The following is a 23,069-nucleotide window of genomic DNA, read 5'->3' on the forward strand; positions in this document are numbered from 1 at the left end:
TTTTATTTTTTCATTATGCAACCTCTTGGAACACTCATTTCGCCAGATATGTTAAGATTCGTTAAAGTAACAAATAATGTATATTATTTATTTTTTCGCAGTCGTGATAAAAACTGATCTTTGCCGACGTTAAACTTTTTTTTCTTCAAATTCAGATAAGAATTTTCGAGACTGCGACATTTTACATTAAATCAAATCATTATCTTTGCCTTTTTACCATCAAATGATTTTTAGTTCATCATAGTACAGTATTGTATGAATTTTTTAACAATTAAAAGATAAAAAAAAGTGATAAATGTTAAAATTACATGGCGTAGAATGCATCGCTCAAACTTTTTTAAATGTGTTGCGCTTATGTACGCAGAGAAGTCTTAGCAGCATCCCAGTGTTTCCCCCTCCTAAATTTTTTTTTAATTAATTCGATTTTAATTTTCGATTTTGAAAACTCCGTAGCTGTTAACAAAAATCTAATAAAAACCTTCAAAAATAAAACTGTACTTAAAGTTTGTAATTATGTTAGAAACTCAAATAGCACAAAAAAATCATTTATATATTTTAACTCATTAAAATATTCTATCAGTACAAATAAATACTAAAAATATGTCAACAACACACACACATGTACTAAGAACTCATCAAGATTTATCAATGATTACAAACTGAAATACTATCAAACCATAAAAAATTTAGCAAAAGAGTCTAGACTAAAAAATTATAGACATATACTATCAATATATTTATAAAGATATACAGAGGTTGATCAAAATAATGAAAACACACACTTCTATACTCACTCTATTTAGTCAATTTCTTCTTCTAGCAGCAAATGTTCTGGATGATTTTGTTGCAAAACTGTTTGCACTATTCGAAAGTTCATTTAAAGAAATAGTAACCATACAAAATATGCATCGAACAAATTAAGCGTAAGAAATAAAAAACTGATTTCCTTTCCCAATATCACTATAATTTAAAATCCCTTCTTGTATAAATCTCGCAATCCGATAGATTGATTTTAAAATCGCTGATATTAAGACTAGAAAAAGTAATTAACTTCCAATTCTCATTTTGGTCAATCCGAACTTCGCATTTGTAAAAATAACATCATTTCTAAAAGTTTCAAGTATGATCTTTCAAATTGCACCAACAGTTTTGCCATATAAAATCTTCTAAAGCATTTGTTGCTAAAAGAAAATTTTTTTTGCATAAAGTTAGTGTAGAAGTGTTTTCCATTATTTTGATCACCCCATGTATACTTATAGTAATATAATGTTACCTAAATATATTTGCAGCACCAAAAATACCCTCAGATATTAGCATTGGGTCGTAGGGATCCCAATCTTCCCGTGGTATATAAGCATGAATTCCACGTGAAACTTCTCGCCGAACCTTATAAGAATATATGCATTGCGTACATAAAATATATCAATTGTACAATTAAAAAGAAAAGTTGAGAAATATGAAAGAATTCAAAACTCTTACATTTAGAAAAATAAACACATCTTTGCATAGTTATGTATCTTAATTTACTTGAAACTATTGATGGTTAATTTAGCTACCAAAATTCAAATAAAACGCTTATACAATCGAACCTCGATCCACCATTTCCGAATCTTTCGTCTTCCTGTATATACACTCAGGGACAAAAAAATTAGCACACCAAGAAGGAGTCGTCAAAATGAAACGAAATCATACATGCGTAATGTCTATTTTGATATAAGTAAATGACTAGAAAATAAAAGAAAAACGATAATCTTTGATTTTCTAATCATTTACTTATTTCAAAGTAGTCATTACGTATGTAAAATTTTGCTTCATTTTGACGACTCCTTCTTGGAGCGCTAATTTTTTTCTCCATGAGTGTATGTACACAGATAAATATTTATAATGCAAACGAAAGATAGATAACTCTTTTATTTATTTAAATTATTTTGTAAATTTTAGTTTGAACACACTCTCTTTCTCTCGTCGCAAACAAGCGACAATTGTAACCGATTGCTGTTCATATTCTCTAAGTGCGTCCCTTGAGAAACAATTATACTATAGTTATATAATGACTATATAATTTGTCTTGATGATACCTTAACATAAAAAGACTAACTCAAAACAAGATGCATTTCCACAAGCTTGTTGATGTAACTGAGAAAATATTTCACGGATTACTTTAATTTTTTTATACAAGGTTGAAACTTGTACTTATTATAGTATTATGTAGAAATTTCTTTTATTCTCCAACCTTAACATTTTCTTGAGCAATTGCTCAAAAGAAACGATTAAACGATTTAATATTTTCAAGTTTTCAAAAAGTTATACGTGCTATTATGGAGGATTTTAAAGATCGTAAGGAAAAAAAATTAAAACTAAGCCTTTCAGTTTTTCCTAAGGTACACGAATTAACCAGGTAAAAAATGTGATAAAGGCGCTTAAAGTTATCAATAATCTCTTCAAAAACTCCCATTTTTTTTCCTGATATTTTAGCGTAGACATCAAATGTTAAATACTATTAAAAAAAAGCAAACATTCTTCAAGTATCCAATTTATGAAGAAATTTTTTTTTTTTATTTATTCATTTACTTAACTTTATTTTTCATTTATTTTATTTAATTATTGATTAATTTTTTTTGAAAATTTAATTGCAAGGCGCAGTTTCTAAATTACTATCCTAAATTAATCTTAACATGAATATTACTAAAAATTTGTAGCAATAAAAATTATGTAGTTAAACGAAATGCATCTTAAATTAATGAATCTTGGAATGTTTATCCGTGTAATTCTCATTTAATAAATTAGGTACCACCAATGTTTTAAATTTGGATAAAGTTTCAAGTAATATGAAGGATAAAAATAGATTACGTAAAATATAATTTTATATAACTGTTTTTTGAAAAAAGAGATGATGAACGCTCTTTCCGTAACTTCTTTTAAAGAATCTAATGATAAACAAAATTTCCTATAGCGGTTTTTGAAGAAAACATGCTTTTCTTTAATTTTTTTTAGAGAAAAGAGGGATAAACACTCTTTTCTATAACTGCTTTCAAAGAAAATAGTGATAAACCCACTTTTCTATCAGTTTTTTACAAAATAATGATAAATACCAATTGTAGGAGTTTTTCGTTATTTCATGTAACTGCTTTTTCATTGTTCATTATCGCTATTTTCTTTAAAAATGTTTTTTAAGGGGGAGGGGTATTTAAACCAGTTCATTTTTTGTAACTGTTTTTAAATTGCATGCTATTTTAATATAATGTTTTTTTTTTTTTTTTTTTAGATAAAATTATGCATTGATTAGATTCGGCAACTTTCTCGAAAAATAAGCATGGTTATGCATTAATTAATAAGAAATAATTTTTTTCTTGTTAATTTTTCAAAACACTTAAATGTAACAATAAAAAAATTAATCAAATTTTTAAAGAGTAATATTGATGTGAAATTTTCCCGCGTTTTTATAATTTGATCAATTAGTGCATTCATGGTAAAAATATCTCTTTGAAGTATCCCTTAAATTATTTTTAATTCAGAAAACCGAAACCGTTATACTCTATACATAAATCAATTATGCTTCAATTAAAAATAATCATGTTTGTTCTGAAAAAGCTAAGAAGTGCTTGTAAGAAAAATATTATCTCAGGCTGACAGAAAAATGCTTTTAACGAAGCCGTACAAAAACGTTTAGTATTGATTTTTTGTTAGTTCCACGTGCTTTCTTTTCATTTTCTTATTCTTGTGAAGGAGTATTTCTTGTATAAGCTATTATAATGATTTATTTGCTTAACTTATTCTTTAGTACTAGCTTTAAATTTTATTTCCTATTCTCTAAACACACATCTTATACTAATAATCTACAATAACAAATTATTCATTTTATTACTTTACTTTTTTTTTTTCGTTTACCACCCTTCACTGAATCTACATATAAATTACGTCTCATTTCGTACACATAAGTACCTTCCATTAAATTACATACATGAAAAAAATAAGTTTCAGATATTATTGGTACAATCATAATGATTCTCAAATCAATTTAATTCCAATATTTGTTCCGTCTACAATCTAAAAAGCGATATTTACTTGAAGTTTTATAAAATTGAATGAAATTGATACTTTTTGGAAAACTGAATGAAGTAGGATTTCTGCATTTTAGGAAAGTTAAGAATATTATTTTATTATGCATTTTTAAACGAATTGGTAGTAAAAATATTGAACATATGAGAAATTTGAGTTTGGTACTGGAGCAAAGGTGGGAGCATTACAAAGATTTAAACTTAAATTTGAGTTCTAATTTAAGTTTAAATTTAAATAACATGAAAATTTTTTGTTCGCAGTTAAAATTCCGTTTAGTGAAAAGAATTCATATAAAGTTTATATAAGTTAATATAAGTTGAAAACTTTATATTAGTCAATAAAGTTATATAAGTTTTATAACGTTTCCTTAAAATATTATTTTTCTTTCCAAAAGGCTGAGTAATTTGATCTGAGCTAACACTGAAAAATTTTTTTATAGTTTTCTGATGTTTCAAAGTAGAAATAGGAAGTTAATAGACATTTTAGTTATTTTTAATTCCTTAGGAATTTTAAGCGTGATTATCTAGTTCGTATCATTCTGTCTGTTCGTATAAATTTTGTGAAGGAAAAAAAGGCTTTTTTTTTTCAATCTTTAAATTCATAAATGCATTTATATAATCTTTGTATGATCCCCCCCCCCCCCAAAAAAAGAAAATTAATGAAAGTGAAACGGAAGAACTGTACGATTTGCTATGTTCTAAGAAATAAACCAGTTTTATTCTCCTTGAATTTCAAAAAAAGTTACGAATTTCTCTAACAGATGGCTCTGCTGATGAAATACTTATAAACTTTGTTTTCTGCAACATTTCGAAAGATCCAACAGAAATATTTACTGAGGTGTCTGCAAATTTCACCCTAACCACAATGTTGACGCAAACTGTCTGTTGCAATGTAAGAATTGTCATTCTAAAATTACTGTAAAATTTTTACGCTTACTACTGCCGGCTATTAACCCTGTTCATCCAATTAACTGTAAAGTTTACGGTTCGGAGCATTTCTCTACCTTTGCAATTTTGAAATTGTTTGCAACTGGTAGGGATAAGAAAACGTAAATATAAATCTATACTGTTTTGTGACCATTTACAACTAGCATAGTTTCAGAACAGTAAAAATAAAATTTTAGCTAGACATTGGAGTTAGATTATGTTAGGCTTTTCGTTAGGTAATTTATATTGCAGTTAGGCTGAGAGATTGTAGTTGAGTTATGTTTTGCTAAGAGAACAGTGGAATGTGGCTTAATTTGTTTACCTAGTGTTGCCATCTATCGTGACTGAAGAGAAATACTAGACTCTTTGTGCTAAGCAGCTCTATGGTGTGATTGAGTGTTCCGCATTCCAATAGTTTAAGGTCATCAATTAAGGATAGCAGATCGCTGGAAACTTCTCATGTATTTTAAGTATGAAGGAAATATTGTAGTGTCGAAACTGGAATTCGAACCCCCGTTCAGTTGGTCATGAGATTGACAAATTAGCTCTTTCAGTAAAAAGTATGTATCCAGCTGCAAGGAAGTAAGTGTATTCATAAGGTTTTCACCACACACTTAACCCTTCAAGATTATTAAGCATACCCTGTTGTCGTGTTAGGTATCAAGAGATTTAATTTTTATCACATGTCTTAGCTTTGAGCTTTAGAAGAAAATGCTCTCGATTCTCAATGGCTATTTGTTTACACGGATAAAATTCTGTTTGTTTAACCGTATTAGAGAAAAACAGTCAATACACGATTTTTCTCACAGTTAACAGTTTGAATACTACCTTTTTTATAATATTTGACTGATTTGATAGTGGTCAATTAATTATCGCTTCCCAGCAATATCTGACAGCGTTTTCATTACAAAAACATTGTTTTATAACATTTCTTAGCAGTGCCATCTGTTGTCCAGTCTGTTGGATAATTTTGAAACTTGCTGATATTTAACCTTCTGGTTTCCTATGCAGAACGCAGTAAACCGTACACTACCTCCCATGGCTTCTTCATATTTGCTTTTATAAATCATCGATCATTTAAGGGATATCCTATTTAGATTTAAATGCAAAGAAGAAAGTGATATCCATATGATTTTTATCGAGTTCTAGAGATTGGTTTATTTGTTTGGGAGATAAAATAAATTTGAGAGCTTTACGAATTCTATTCAAGTTGTTAAGAAAGAGAATAAAATATAGATACAAAAAATTATCTTTACTATTATCCAAGCTGAAAACCTTAAGCCTATGCAAGTGAGGTAAAGCATATTTGTGAAAAAGTCAGCCACGTTCCACATGTCCAATAGATAATCTTTTAATCCAGCTTCCCAAAGTTGCTTTATTTCTGCCCATACAAAACCTGAAAAATATTTAAATTTTTTTAATCTTTTTTCATTGAAAATTTATTTTATTTTAATGCATTGCATAAATTAAACAGATTATGCAAATGCACAATAGGGTAAAAAAAATTATGAACATAGAAATGAAAGTTTTAAAAACATATGTTAATTCAAAGCTAAATCTTAACAATTGAAATGATGTATTTTAAAATATAATATTTAACTTTTTTTCTATCCCCAACGAGAAAAAGATTCCTAAAGATATTGAGAAACATATTCGAATTTTTTTTTAGCTGCTGTAAAATAATGATTTTAGATATTCAGACAATATTATGTGGCTTGAGATGGGAGTAAACTGCAATCGGTTGAATTTATTGATCCTAAGCATATTTCAATTGTAGTGAGAGTATGTGTAAAGTTGCAACATTGTTTAGCAAAATACAGCTATCAAAACAGGAATCGTTTATTATAGAAAAAAATTGCTTAAACTTCCTTAATGGAATTTACAATTATATCGATTCCTGAAGTTCCTCTCTGGTTTGACACTTCTGAATTGGAAGAACTATTCTGGCTTCAACTTCAATGAATTATCCCGGACTTTTTGTTGAATCTCGTTTCTGAAATCACGCTTTTTCAGCATCGATAGCGCACTCTTGTGAGGTCTGTTACTGAAAAAACATTTCCAGTTCTGGTTGCTACATTATGGAATAATTAAGAAACTCTCATCGGTTTATTTAGTTTCATAGTTTCATACTCTTTCGAACCAACTTGGAACGCTAAGAAGTGAAATCTTTTAGTTTTTGAAAACACGCTGCTACTGTTAACTACTAAATACGCTTTTAATGCAAAAACATGACATTTTAATTTAGGTTTCTGTTTCCATGTTGTATTAGAGAAAATGTTTTTTGTATATGTTAAGAAGACAGCTATTTATTTTCGCTGAGAAGTATTTGCTTAAAAAATTAACGTAACTGGTGAGTGAATGATACTTGGATAACTTTTTTCATTTACTTATTAGTTATTAATTGCTGTTTAAATTGAAAACGAAATAGCTTCACTATTCTAATAAAAATCTTGAATTTTCTAAGAATATGCTAAAAGAGTTCTAGAAAGAAAAAAAGTGCCTTTAAACTCAATTCCATCTTCTATTTTCTAAAAGTGCTTTGCTTTTATTAGCTATAAAAATGACAGTTATAAAACAAAACATTGCATAGCAGAATGAATGAAATAAAAGGGAAAAAGTAAAATCCACCTTTATTCTTTTTCTAGTCTACTTAAGTTATTAGGTAAAACTGAGCAATAAATGTTTACTTACCTATCACAAAAAGAACTATTGCAGATTCAACTATTCCGGGAGGCTTTCCACGCTCGTGTTCTCTAGTATATTGTAAAATTTCTCTAAGATAATCTGTTCCAATCCATTCCATAGCTAATGTTTCTACTCTTTGAGATGCCATGATTAAAAGCACTAATAAAGTCAAAATAATTTCCATAATAGATATTTCATAATAAAAGAGTATTTGTCTGGAACATATTTAGCAAACATGGTTTGTTCAATTTTTTTTTTTTTTTTTTTTCTTAAACAATTTTTTCTAGGGGAGTTCAATAGACAAAAAGCCATGTATTAGTACGAATATCTAACTCTGAAATAGTACTTGCAAAGTTTGGAAGTAAAATTTAGTTGCCTGTAAAGAATTCTTTGACAAAGAGAGCGCTAGATGGTGCATATAGTCTGCTGAAGTCAACAAACAAATGACACGCAATCAGCACGATAATGATCAATGGCTAATTCAACCAAAATTATTATTAGGAAATTCAAGTGGAAAATCTTCTATCTTATATCACAATTTGCTTTTGTTCCCGTATAATATGACTGTATTTGGTAGGTCAGAGATTGAAACAAGTGGTTCCAAATAGTTCTCAAAACAATCTACTGCGACCATGCTTTTGACTGAAACTCATGCCATTATTATAAATGCCTCAATAATGACAGTAAATACTTTTGACTTGATTATAATTTTCACAGTATCAATGAAATCTTATTGTCTATGGCTTTTGGCTCCCTATTTATTGATCACCCTACATACAGGGTGTCCTAAATTAGACAGATAGCTTTTAAATATTTCAAAAGTTTAATTTTTAAAATAAAAGCACCTGTAGCAAATTTCTGAGATATAACATAAAAAAAAATTTCTGAGAGTTCCTGGTTTCAGTTCAAAACTTTTTTTTTGACTGATTTGCATTACTGCTACTTAACATGCAAATAAAAAAAAAATAATAATAATAAAATAATAATAATAAAATAATAATAATAATAATTGATAATCACATCACAACTTTTCAATATATTTTTAAAAAATTAATTCATATTCCAATACTTTCAAAATATCGACCATCAGCCAAAATCACAAATAATATAACACGTTGTGATTTTATTTTTAATTACTTTCTTTGATTTAGAGGTTTGGTATTCGCAACGCCATCTGTCAAAAGCATTTTGAACTAAACCATGAGCCTAGGAGGAAAAATTTAAGCCATGTCACATGAATTAAATTTTTTTTTAATTTAACTGTAATCTTTTTCTTGTTGTAAATTTTTGAAAACTATTAATTTGAATGAATTGGGACTCTCTCGATATAGTTTCTCGGTAAAGGTTGAATCCAATACTGTTGAATATCGTGTATACCTCAAAGACGCGTTAAAAATACGATCATGTAAATCTGCATTATATCGCATAGTGGACAAAGAAAAAAAAACATCAAATGCAAAACAAAGTATAAGAGTAGATAACATTTTTGAGAATTAGATTTAGTAGCTCTTATTTTTAGACGAATTCTTTCATTCAGTTACTTTTCTCGTTCTTTGGCAGCAAACCACTTCATATAAAAGAGTGAAATAAATAAATCCTATACCTAATAGCAGACCAAATGCGTCCTTGGAACAGGAAATCGACATTTTTTATTTATATTTAAAAATTTATCTTGATATTTTTCTCTAATCAGATCTATAGTGTTGACAGTTATTATGCATAACATCATGAGTTTTGTTATTGATAGCTAATCGGTAACCAAAAAATTTTAATGCAATTAGAACAAGAAATTTTTTCTAAACAAACATAAAAGTTATTGCAAATCTGAAGCTAATGGAATAGCTTCTAAATAGTCTTGACCAGACGCAATTATGAGCAGAAGTTTTTCGAAAAAGAACTAAGTTTTCAGGACGAAGTTGAATCTACTTCAGAGTTCAAGTTTATAGAAGTTTTAAGAAAAGGGTGCTTGAAAACAATATGCATCTAAGTAGAGGAATGAATCTGGAAATATTTCTGGAAATGAGTACTAAAGATCCTTGTCTAGATGCATTTCAAGTAGAACTTCATAGAAAATTATACTAAGGAGTCATACCTATATACATCAAGGTTGATGCTTCTGGAAAGGTATTAAGAATATTGTATAAACACAGCTCAGATATTACTATCCGATAAATCGGTTCCACGTTGAACCATATTTTTGTTACCTTGAACCATAAAATTGTGCAAATTTACTACGACCTTGCTAAGGGGTCAAATCAAACCGTGTTTCAGTTTAAGTTGAGTCCCAGTAACGTATAATGAAGGTTATGAAATATGATGAGTTGGCTAAAATTAGCATTACATTAAAGTTACGGCAAATTTGGATGATAATTATGGTTCGGCGGCTCCAAAATTTTTAACAGTATAGAAACGTGTAATCAAGATCATAGTTCAAAAACATTCTTGTGTGGAAGTTTCAGAAATTATTTATTTAAGTACCTCGTCAAATTCCGCCAAAATTTCTTGTTTTGGCTGAATTTTTAATCTGTTTTATTTGCTTTAATTTTTTATACTAACTTTTGTACATTATTTTTGACGATTCGTTTCTTTAAGTTATATCCACCGAAGAGCCATTACATTATGACCACCCTGCTAATAGCATGTAGGACCACCTTTAGCCCTCAAAACTGCTAGCACCCGCAGTGGCATTGATTCCACAAGGTGCTGATAGGTAGTCTGAGGTATCTGGTACCAAGCGCTCACCAACTGATCCTGCAATTCCCTCACATTGCGAGGGGGTAGCGTTGCAGCACGAATTTGGTTTTCCAAGTAGGACCCCTAATGCTCTATTGGATTAAGGTCAGGTGAATTTGGGGGCCAAGACATAACATGAAAGTCACTGGAATGTTCCTCGAACCAATCCATGACGATTCGACCCTTACGACATGGTGCATTATCCTGTTGGCAAACACCATCCCCCGCAGAAAAAACTGTTACCATGAATGGGTGAACCTGGTCTGCAACTATGTTCAAGTAGCTTGCAGACGTCAGGAATTGTCCTATGAGGATTATGGGTCCTAATGAGCCCCATGAAAACATTGTTCCTGGGCGAGAAACCATGAAAACCTGGGCGAGCCCATTGTTATAGATGGAGGGTGGTCATAATGTAATAGCTCTTCTGTGTATATCGTAAATATTACAAAGACAGTTTTCAGATTCTTCATACCGTTTTAGGCATCTGTCTAGGCTAACATTTATTTTCTAAGAAATATTGAACGTCTACAAATCTACTTACATAAAAAGAAGCAATAAGCTGATGAGTGAGCGATGAATTTTGTAAATGGCTGCTTCATTTTCAATCCTAATGAACTATTTGATGAAATCATGTATGCAACAGAATACACAGGAAAAAGCATAAAAATTTTAGAGATTTCTATTAGTTGACCTATTGGACCTTTTCTACGAAATCCTGGACTGCCTTCGTACCAGACTGACGCTAAGAGTTGCTGAACATTTGGATGTGCCACGAACTGTAAAGATATTAACAGAAATTAGGCTTTTACTAATCAAACGTTTTTTTTATGCAGTGAACTTAAAAACATACCTAGCAAAAATTTTTGCTATACATAAATTTATAGGTAGAAATAAAATCCATACTTGTTTTAAAACTCCCTCTATATGACGTAGTGTTATAGCTATTATTGAACTTTTAATTCTGGAATGTGATGAACTTGCTATTTGCGTAAGTTTCTTAACCTTTTTCTCACAATCTACCATTAACCATTTACTATTCCACCATTTGAGGCCTACAGCTGAACCTGATAAACGCAGTAACTACAGAATGTTATTTATAAACGTAAATGGAAAATTTATTGTAAAGTAAATAATTAAAAAAGTCACAAAATTTTCAAAAATTTAATAACAAAATATCGAACCGGGAAATACACCGAAGAGCCATTACATTATGACCACCCTGCTAATAACACGTAGGACCACCTTTAGCCCTCAAAACTGCTAGCACCCGCAGTGGCATTGATTCCACAAGGTGCTGATAGGTAATCTGAGGTATCTGGTACCAAGCGCTCACCAACTGGTCCTGCAATTCCCTCACATTGCGAGGGGGTAGCGTGGCAGCACGAATTTGGTTTTCCAAGTAGGACCACAAATGCTCTATTGGATTAAGGTCAGGTGAATTTGGGGGCCAAGACATGATTTGAAAGTCACTGGAATGTTTCTCGAACCAATCCATGACGATTCGACTCTTATGACATGGTGCATTATCCTGTTGGTAAACACCATCCCCCGCAGGAAAAACTGTTGCCATGAATGGGTGAACCTGGTCTGCAACTATGTTCAAGTAGCTTACAGACGTCAGGGATTGTTCTATGAGGATTATGGGTCCTATGAGGATAATGTGCCCCATGAAAACATTGTTCCTGGACGAGAAACCGTGAAAGCCTGGGCAAGCCCATTGTTATAGATGGAGGGTGGTCATAATGTAATGGCTCTTCGGTGTAAATATCATGTATACTTCCAATTTTTATTTTGGATTCACAATAAGTAAAAAATGTATATATTTATATTTTACATGAATTTCAGAATTTGGCTTCACACATAAGATATTTCCAAAACTTGAGTGAACTACGAAGAACACTCTTTTTTCCTTCATTTTTAGCCAAAATATTGTCAAATTTATGTGCTTAAAAGATGCTGTTAAAAAAAAACTCTGGATAAACTGATGAATGTTTAAAGTGTTGGCTAGTTTCTTTAGTGACTACGCGTACTTCTCACGAAGTCAGGACAAAATAACTACAGCAACTTTTAATTCTCACTTGATACTTGGGTTATTTGCGCTAAATAATCCCTACTTATGAAAAATAAATATCACTTTATTAAGTTAAAGAAATAATAATTTTTTCACTTGATATTGTGGCCACAGATTAACTTAAACAGTAAGTTCATGCGAAAAATGGTGTTACGATCATTACGCGATTTTGACTTATCGCTCATTTTATGTTCGAGAAAATAAAAATGTATTGTTAAAAAATTTTCACAAAAACATGAGAAAATGATTTAAAATTTGAAAATTGAAACAAAAGTATTACGTCCTTTATAGAAGACTTTTGCAGTAATTTGTCAGTTTCTTACACTAAACGGAATTATAAATGTACTTTTGTCAGACCTTAAAGTTTATATCTGTTTCACGCTCCCACTTTTTGAAAATAGTTTTTATTTATTTATTTTTTACCTCAGGACAAAAATTTCAGATTAATTTTTTTCCATGTACCACTAATATTAAGTTCATCTTTAGTCTCATTTAAAAATATATTTAATAAATCAGAAAATTGTATGCAATTATTATATTGTTTCAATTACAATATTGTTCTAATTCACAATTTAAAAGCTGTTCGTAATAAGTACAAAAAGTAATTAATTTCATATTCTACACCAAGCTGATTAAATAACGCCCCTTTCTCGTTGGCTTGAACTATGTGTTCATGCTTTTCCAGAACAAAATTTTAAGACCAACGAAAAGTTTGAAAACGACATTCAAGCTCATTTCCCATCACTGCAAAATGGGTGAACTGATGAATTTTTTCCCAATCCCCAACCGTATATATTGACATTCGAATCTTAAAAGAGCATTGTTGACCATTCTTGCACTGGCCCCATATTAGGTAGGAAAATGTTGTTTAATGTTTTATCAAGAAATACATTACCCCAATATATTACCCTCTTTAGTAAGATTGTCAGATAGTACAGACAGAGAAGAAAGAAGCAACATTTATGTCTCTGCCCTTGATCATTTAATATCATTGAAGAAAACGCTTTTTAAAGAGAAAATTTGAAGACTTCCTCAACGATATCCAAAACTATTATCAAAGAGAATATTTCAAATCCCATGGAAATCAAGTCTTTATCTTTAAGGCAGTTATGCAGTAAAAAAATTTCTGAACAGATTTTTATATGATAAATTCATTATTTTTTTTTTTATATTTAGGAGGTTTGAAAAAATTACAAAAGTGTTTCAAACTGCGTAAGTTACCAGCATAGTAAAAAATAGTATGATCCTTTAAGCATAAAATAACCTATAAATCAAAATAATTATCCCTATTAAGTAAAAATAATTTGAGCTTATGAAGTAAATTAATTTGTACTTTTGAACTAAAACAATTTTTACTCATAAAATATAACTTAAAAATGGACTAAAAAGAACAGAAACTTAGAAAATACAAATTACCGATTTTTGTTTGCTTATGATAGCCAGCTTTAACCTTTCAAGTTTCATTCTTTCTCCTTTTTCACAAAGTGGTCCATGTGGGTCATAATTCAACATAACTTCTAATTCATATGATGTACGAGTATGGTCCAAGAGTGCTGTTGCATATTGTTCACATTTTTTACGTAATTCCTTTTAAGTAGAATAATAAAATATGAAAATATTTGCACATGTTAAAATATTATAAAATGCATAAGGAATTTTAAATGTATCATATTTTTGCGCATGCTAATAAACAGGAGTAAAAATATATTTCAAGTCTATAGAAGTCACAAAAAAGTTATATTTTTGTTCAAATAAGCGTTTATGTAGAGAATGACAAAATATAAAATTAAAAGCGAAACACATAGCTAAAATTTTAATAGCACGTTGCTGAAAAAGTTTCTTCCGATACACTTTATACCTTATTTAAGAGGAACTTTCTAAGCTATTATGACCTCAACTAACACAAGTCCAAAGTAAATTTCTATGTCATTATAAAAAAATAATAATAATAAAATTTAAAAAATTAATTAAAATTTTAAAAACTCATTTCGAAAGCTTATTCGCTTAAATGTATCTCTCAAATGTTTCTGCTAATTGATGCTTAGTTTATAAATAAAGCATTATTAAATAATAATTTTAGTTGTACTATTTTATTGAAGAAGATATGCATCTGTGCAGGTTTTGTATTTTGTATCTTTTAACAATAAAACTCGCATTTGAGTATTTAAATTAAATCAGATATGTTTTTCAGTTAGTTAGGAGGCCTTCTAATTCTTTTTTAGAGAGAAACTGTGTATTTTATTCAAAGTATTTTGCGCATTCTTGTGTAATACTTCAGCAAATCAGGAAAAGTTTTCCCAAACCTACTAACTTGAATCATCATTTAAAAAATTTCCTTAAGATTTTTTGAGTCCCATCATCAATAGCGGAATAACTCATCCACAGAGCAAAACTGTCCATCTAATGTAGTGAAAATTTTAAAAATATATTTATTAAAAAATGCATTTTAAAGAGTTTTATGGTTTCAGATTATTAATTAGTGGTTAAGGGTTCAATAAACAAAATGGCCGGGCACTTTTTCAAATATAGACTCCAAAAATATACATTAAAAAAAGTATATTTTTTGATAGATCACTGCATCACAGCGAAATTTAAATTAAAATTTAGATTCAAATTAAAAAATTGAATAATAATAATAATAAATAATAATTTTAACTTTATATGAATTTGAATCTGAATTATATGAATTTTAACCTTGTATGAATATGAAAAATTTTAACTTTATAAACTTTATATGAAGAATTCTTTCTGAAACGCTTTCAATGTGGGTTTAAATATTATGTAATAACAACCTTATTTTCAAAAACGCAATTAAAGTTGAAATGCCATGAAATGAACTAGGTTTAAATCCATGTTCAAACAGTTAAGACGAAAAAACTATGAAGGGACCAAAATCTCTTATTTTTTCTAATTATTATTTTTTAAGCAAATTATTTGTATCAACAAACCCTCAACAACCTCATCGGCGACATTAAGTGTTGTATAACTGAAATTCCGCCTCGATTTAGTCAAACCACCGTTTAAAATTTTCATCAAAAGACAAAACTGCCATCAAAGACGATGAAGATATTTTGCCTTTACCATATTTCTTTTAGATACATAATTATAATTTTAAGACTTAATTTTTAAAAAATGTTTCTTATTTAGAATTTTTAAAATCGCCACTCTTGCTGTATCCTTTTGAGAGCATACAGAAATTATGATATGTTTTTTTAGGGAAGGAAATTTCGAGAACTAAGAAAATTTCTAGAAAAAAGATGTCTAATTCAGTTTACTCATAATTGTGCACCATCTTACAACGTACGGACACCTCTTCACTAGTGTATGAGTGCTTCTCAGTTCTCTGTGACCTCGTTACTCATAACAAGGTATACCTACATTGGATACATGTAAATGAGCTGGCTGACGAAGCAGCATGGGCTGGCTCCACTGCAATTTTCAGGGCCCTGAACCAGCCTTGGGAATCTCTCCCACATCATTCAGGGCCTCTATATTCAAGCTCTATGGCAAAATTACCCATGAGCAATGATGCAACTTAGATGGTCAGAGACAAGCTATAGAGCTGAATCGCGACTTTCCTATTGTACGTCAAAAATAGCTTCTTAAGCTAAACAGAGACAGTTTGAGGAAGATCTTTGGCCTTCTCACTCACCCTCAGGACACAGTATCAGACACCTATACATAATAGGTATTGAATCGAATTCTCTTTGTCGAGGTTGTCGTCTTGCGGAGGAGAATGCTCTACATATACTTTGCGATTGTGAGGTCTATTCTGCTCAAATATTTGAGCATTTAGGGCCACATTTCATTAAGGCCTGGGAACTGCAAAACGTTGCTGTCAGGTGTTTGCTGAACTTCATTTCAGCTATAAAGCTTTTTTGTTAATCATGATTTAGGGTTTGGGTACAATGGACCTCAGGTCGATGTGCCCTGCTCTTTGGAGCTGCCCAACCTCTAAGTCTAAGCTAAGCTACATAGTACGGATATCTAGCAATAAAAGTTGTACAAATCATTGTAATATTTACCATGTAATCAAATTTAAACTCATGTTCAGCAGATGACAATCTAGCAAGCTCAGAGCTGAGAGTAAAGGCTGTTTGAATAGGATCTGTTGATGACAAACAAATAAGTGATGGAGACGTTAGAGCTCGATATGCATTGATACGTGATCGAGAATGTCTTAAACAATCGTCTTTGGTAGCAACAACACAATCGTCACAACCACATCGAACGTCGTGAGGCATTGGAAGAGATGCCCCTCGATCAAGTAAAAGTTTTATAATTTCGTAGTTATCTCGATGCGATGCAAGTATTAATGGAGTAATATCTTTAGTAAAAGATGCCATATCGTTGTCAATTGCTTCCCAACTCTGAAAAAGAATTAAATATGGATATAGTTAGTGGAAGTTAATTGGGTGCTTCAATGTTTCGCACTAAAGTAAATAGCACCAAGTGTAATACAAAATTTTGATATCAAACCAAACTTTTTTTCATACATTTTAAAACACTCATTTAGAATAAAATAATTATTTTGAGGCCATTTGAAAGGTTCTTAAATGTTTTCAAAGAAAAAGCTACAACACATGCAGATGAAGAAAATCTGAAATCTAATAAATGATATGGTAGGTAATTGATACAATGCTAGAATTTAGTAATGCCGCTTGTGGTAATAACTTAAGAAAAGTATCAGAAAAAATAAATTCATTTTTGAATATGACAAACTTACTTAAAATTAAGTCTACCCAATTTGAGAACTAATAGTTGTCAAAGTAATTAAATCATTAATTTTCGGATTAGTAGGTATTATCAAAAAGCTTAACTTACTTGTGGACTTATAAGTAGTCCCAATAAAGCATTTTTATTTATTCTTACTAATCCATATACTGAATAAAAATAGATCTACTCTTTTGTAGATAATAAGTATCAAAAAATATAAGTCATCTTATTTGCAAATTGGTTAGTATAAATGGAAATAAGGCATAAATTATTATAAAATAAAAATAAGTAAATTTATTTACATATGGTGTTCCAGGGTTGTAAATTTTTTCTTCGTGCTGGAGAAGAACTTCTACTGCTTCAACGTATTCTTCACTGATTGCATGTAACAAAGCATCTTCTGCTTTGATTCCATTTGCAAGCAAAAGTTCAATAAGTTCCATGTTTTCATTCTCAATAGCCACCACTAGAGCTGTTCTACCGATGGCATCGCGGCAATTGATATTAAAACGTGAATTGTCTTTGTGCTTTGACAATAATCTGCATAAAAAAAAGAATAAATATATACAATTCTTACATTTTCTTTTAAGCAATGCATCTTTGAAACATTAGGTAAAGTCATTAAGTAACGAGCCAGAGATTATTTCATACAATTTATTTAACAAGACTCAAAAATATTGTTCAGATTTTTCAGGCATTTGTCCCACTGTGACACTAATCATACAATCCAATGCTTATAAAAACAATTGGAAGGTATTTGGACTAGTTTCACTTGCACATCTTGACTTTAACTCCGTTTGAAACTACTGTCTCTTGAGCTCATCAAAGACGTGGAAGTCACAAAAGGAGAAATCTGAACTATAAGGTCCTCTTCCTTTGAATTTCTGCAGAAGTTCCTTTATTGCTTTTAATGTACGTATTTATAATGCAGCAGGATGATTCCTCGAGAAAGTTTATGGGAAAGTTAAGAATTTGCTTTTCTGAGCTTTGATAATGCTTTAAAGTATCGTTGATAAAGTACCTTTGATAATATGTTTTAAAGTACCGATGACTCCAGCTCCATAGCTCTTAGAAAACGACAAGGATTGATGATTTGTGATCGGTTCTTCCATTAGCCAATGCTTTCAGGATATATATATATATATATATATATATATATATATATATATATATATATATATATATATATATATATATATATATATATATATATATATATATATATATATATATATATATATATATATATATATACAGGGTGGTCCCGAATTCATGGTATAAACTTTAATGGTAGGTACAGGACATTGTAACAATGATTTATTGTATAGGAATGTATAGTCGCAAGTGACGCGGTGAGGCGTAAACAGGGGAAATAAAAGGAAAGAGAAATGGAGTGATCGGTTGGTATCATTGCCGGTAGAGGGCAGTAGATGTCTAGCCGCCGTTGAAAATGATGCATCGCAGCAGGGAAAAGCGCCATTCACAATTGTGCTGCCGTAGACCATGGGTGACTTTACGTATGCAGAAAAAGCAGACATGCATTACATGTACGACCGTGCAAATGGTAACGGCAGAGCTGCGTTACGAATGTATCGCGCGGAGTATCCTGATCGACGAATGTCGGATCATAGAATTTTTCAACGGTTTTCATCGTCAACTTTGTGAAACAGGTGCGTTCGACGTCAACAGACATGACGCTGGTCGATTAAGAGCTGTACGCACTCCAAGGCTGGAAGAAAGCATCTTGAACATTGCGGCTGATAGACCCGAGTCAAGCACAAGAACTGTTGCGCGTGACGTAGGTGTGAGTCATCAGACTGTATGCAGAGTGTTAAACGAAAATCGCTTACACCCCTTCCATTTTCAGGAAGTACAAGCATTGAATCCGGCAGATTATCCTCTCCGCGTGAACTTCTGCCTGTGGGTGATGCAGCAATGTGCGTTGCAGCCGGATTTCGTAGGTGATGTGTTATTTACAGATGAAGCGACATTTTCACGCGAGGGTGTCTTTAATGCGCACAATTCCCATGTGTGGGCAACCGATAATCCACATGCAACGCGTCCACATGCGTTTCAACAACGTTTCTGTATTAATGTGTGGGCTGGTATTGTGAACGACTTTTTGATTGGCCCATACTGACTACCCACGCGACTCAGTGCCGGAAGCTATCTTATTTTTCTGAAAGAAGTGTTACCACAACTGCTGCATGATGTTCCGATCGCCATTTGTAACCGCATGTGGTTTCAGCACGATGGGGCGCCAGCACACTTCAGCATTGATGTACGGAATTACCTGAATGCCACGTTTGGTGCTCGATGGATTGGGCGTGGTGGACCAATCCCTTGGCCACCCCGATCTCCCGATTTATCGAGCCTCGATTACTTTTTATGGGGACATCTAAAGCATCTTGTTTATGAGACTCCAGTTGACTCAGATGAGGATCTCGTCGCTCGCATATTTGTAGCTGCTGCAGGTGTGCGTGAAATACCAGGCATCTTTGAACGTGTACGCCAATCGCTCCACCGACGCTGTCAAGCATGTATCGCTTCTGGTGGACGCAATTTTGAACACTTACTGTAAACATGACACTTGTCAACAACGCTTTCAATAAAATCTTTGTTTTTCCTTTCGGCCGTTATTTCTCCTGTTTACGCCTCACCGCGTCACTTCCGACTATACATTCCTATATAATAAATCATTGTTACAATGTCCTGTACCTACCATTAAAGTTTGTACCATGAATTCGGGACCACCCTGTATATATATATATATATATATATATAGCAAAATATACTTAATGGGGGTCTCAAGTTAATATTTAACTAAGAAAAAAGTTAAACCACTTTCAATATCTGACCAGTCAGTATTGAGAAAGTCGGATATAAAACGCAAAAACCTATTTAATTACCAGTTGATACTTGTAGGCGTTTCTAATAATCGGCAATCATCTCCCTTATTTAAAACAAGCAGGTTTTGATGTTTGTAATCTCACCCTCCTTGCTTGTATTTTGTCATACTTCGCAAGCATTTTTGAAACTTTCCTTGCTTAATTATTATTAAGGTGCATATTTTTAGCTTCGTTATTGAAAAGTATTGCAAAATAATACAAGCATTCTAAAATTATAACTGTATTATAGATATTAAGTGGGATGATTACGAATATTCTGCGAAACTGGCTTGTTTTCAAGAAATGCTCAATCTAATATTAAAAACTCAAAATTATTACTTAAAGTTCTAATTGATTTGAGTATCGTGAACTGATGCTTCCAAAATCACTAAAATAGCACATTCTTCACCAAAATCCTTCAAATATAAATGAGACATATTTGCTGTGCAGAACATGTCATTAAAAAATTAAAATGGGCATGTAAATTTATTTAAAATAAATTTTCGCACGAAATTTAAATGCAAACTTAAAATTCATATTTCCTTTACATATGAAACATTTTCATAGTTTTTTTCATAAGACAGTTTCATAAAAATTTTACTAAAATAGTATAAATATTCCTTTTTCTTTCACAAGGAATTTTTTTTTAAAAAAATCCAAATTAACAATTCTTTTATATGAATTTTTTAAAAAAATCGCGATTCCTAGGACTTTCCTATGGAAATTTTTATAAAAACATCTCACTGTAAAAAAAATTTGAGAATTCATAGTTCTTTCGAAAAAAATATTTATAAGAAATCGTTTTACTTACGCTCGAACTTCTGGCACATCCCCTCTTTCAGAGCAGAGTAGGAACTTTTTTTCAAACACACTTAAAGGACATTCACGTTGTTCTGATTCGAGAGCTGTAATTTCATCAATATCTAGCTGATTATTCCCCAGAAAATTTTTGATTGTACCTACATCGTTATTTTTTGGTTTATTCTTGGGAGTGCCATCTAAAAAGAAACATTTCACTTTTTAGTAGGAAGTAACAATAAAAATATGTCTCAACAGTGAGAGAAATTGGGCGAATAGTTTCTGAGCAATAGAATTTCCAACAGCAGTACTTACAAAATTTCATTTCTCAAGAACTATTCAAATTATTCCGTTCAAATATTGAATTTTATTAGTTCAAAATACGCAGTTTAAAATTATGTAAATGTCTGGACATCTCACAATTCAAATATTTTCGACCATTATCAATTAAATAATAAACAGTAATAAACGAATAAAAATATAATTTTTTACTTTGAGTTTCCTAGTTTTACAAGGTAATGCACATTATCTGTTATAATTTTCACACTTATTAAAATATCGAAGTCAAACTTTCAAAAATCAAGAAAATATAACTACCTCAAACATAACAACCATTTTCCCAAATGACAGTCGTAATGCGAAGCTGTAAACGATACAAAATTTTCTCCTTAAGACGGTAACTCACCTTCTGATATTTCATCCCATTTTTTACAAAAGAATTTTTTTTTAGAATTGTCGAAATTATCTGAGGATTAGCAAAAAACCATATTTCAAGATGAATAGAATGAAAATTCCTTTGGATTCATGTCTGATAAATAAAGTGGACATTTCTATGTTTTCAGAAAGCAATGAAAAGGTTTCTTAGAACATTCATGCGTGTTTTTGTCTCTTTGATATGAACCAGAGTCATGCTGCTGGTCCATTTTTTGTTTTCAAAAATTTTTGTGAACGACGAAGCAAAACATGTTCCAAAAATAAATTTCCGATATGTTTGTTATCTAGTTTCACCCCTTGATCAATAAAAACAAGAGGTGTTTTCCCACTGGCACATATATTTCAGCCCATACAGTGGGGTCGTTGGCATCGGTTAATAATATAAAATGTCCAAGAGGCATTTTCTGACCATACTTTATCATAATGGCTATTGTGAACTTGTTCAATCAAGAACAGTTTCTCGTTTATGAAAAGAAATTTCTGCAGCCATCTGAGAAGTTTTGAACACCTTTCAAGTCTTGAAAGTTCGTCTTCGACTTTTAACTTCTGAATTTAAATTGGAATTTTGCAATTAAACCAGCATTTTCTTGGTTGATTTTTTATCTTTTTAGCAACTTTTCTCCTCTTTAGCAACTCAAGCTTTACTTTAGGAACCTCCCGACCTCTTGCAATCGTGGCTAAAGAATTAAAATTTTTTGACTTTGTTAGAGAGCTTCTATTTAGACACTTTCAACAGACGAACAATTTTACTTTGTCTTTTTCCTTATCTATATGAAGCAAGAAAAGCAGAACTTCTGTAAATCATAGTGGATAACACAGAAAATGTTCATATAAATGTTTATTTCTCACCACCCTTACAATCGTGTTCAAAAAGTTTTCGATATTCTCAGAAAAATCCAAACCATTCTCTTACATAAATTAATGGGATCATACTTTGCAGATTACAACCCCTTTTCATGTTTTGAGGATCAAGAAATAAGTATATTTATTCAGAGAAAGTTTGTTTGTAATGCCTGATTTCGTAACATTAAATATTGTTTATGCCTTTTAAGTAGCATACTAAAGATAAGTCTCTCAACTCATTAAGATTTTATTTAAGTGCGTCAAACGTTATTGAGGTATTTTTTACGCATTAAGACGATACGATCTCTAATTATTAAATTACAAGTCTTACAAGTAGTAGTTATTCTAAATTCAAAAAAAAAAACACTCATTTAATGAAGGTATATAGTTTAACTACTTTCAATCGCAAAATTCTCGAGGGAAAAAAACTTTTGGGTATTAAACAAATGCATTCGACGCATGCACAAACGTTAGAATATAATTTAATACAATCCTTAAATTTATTATTTAATTAAATAATAATTAAATAATTTATCACTGTATTGCGAATTATTTATTTTACTAAGTAAGATGTGAAGTAAACAAAAATAAAGCTTATGTGGAGTTATGTTTTACTCAAAAGAAATGTTTGCTAAA

General features: G+C 30.9%; 1 protein-coding gene across 1 annotated transcript in view; it reads right to left on the minus strand.

Moving 5' to 3' along the window:
- The window catches only part of LOC107457167 (transient receptor potential-gamma protein), a 49,693-nt gene that overhangs the window by 20,633 nt on the left and 5,991 nt on the right, over positions 1 to 23,069 (minus strand). Inside the window, exons 2-9 of the mRNA XM_087154566.1 lie at positions 20,890 to 21,076; positions 17,493 to 17,730; positions 16,500 to 16,844; positions 13,891 to 14,061; positions 10,945 to 11,179; positions 7,677 to 7,829; positions 6,242 to 6,381; positions 1,274 to 1,386 (exon numbers count right to left, since the gene is read on the minus strand). Of these exons, the coding sequence (XP_087010692.1) occupies positions 1,274 to 1,386; positions 6,242 to 6,381; positions 7,677 to 7,829; positions 10,945 to 11,179; positions 13,891 to 14,061; positions 16,500 to 16,844; positions 17,493 to 17,730; positions 20,890 to 21,076 (1,582 nt within the window). The remainder of the gene's footprint in view (positions 1 to 1,273; positions 1,387 to 6,241; positions 6,382 to 7,676; positions 7,830 to 10,944; positions 11,180 to 13,890; positions 14,062 to 16,499; positions 16,845 to 17,492; positions 17,731 to 20,889; positions 21,077 to 23,069) is intronic.

The sequence above is a fragment of the Parasteatoda tepidariorum genome, chromosome 11 (genome assembly GCF_982258835.1).
Source record: "Parasteatoda tepidariorum strain Cologne lab strain chromosome 11, Ptep-v5.0, whole genome shotgun sequence".
NCBI lineage: Eukaryota > Metazoa > Arthropoda > Arachnida > Araneae > Theridiidae > Parasteatoda > Parasteatoda tepidariorum.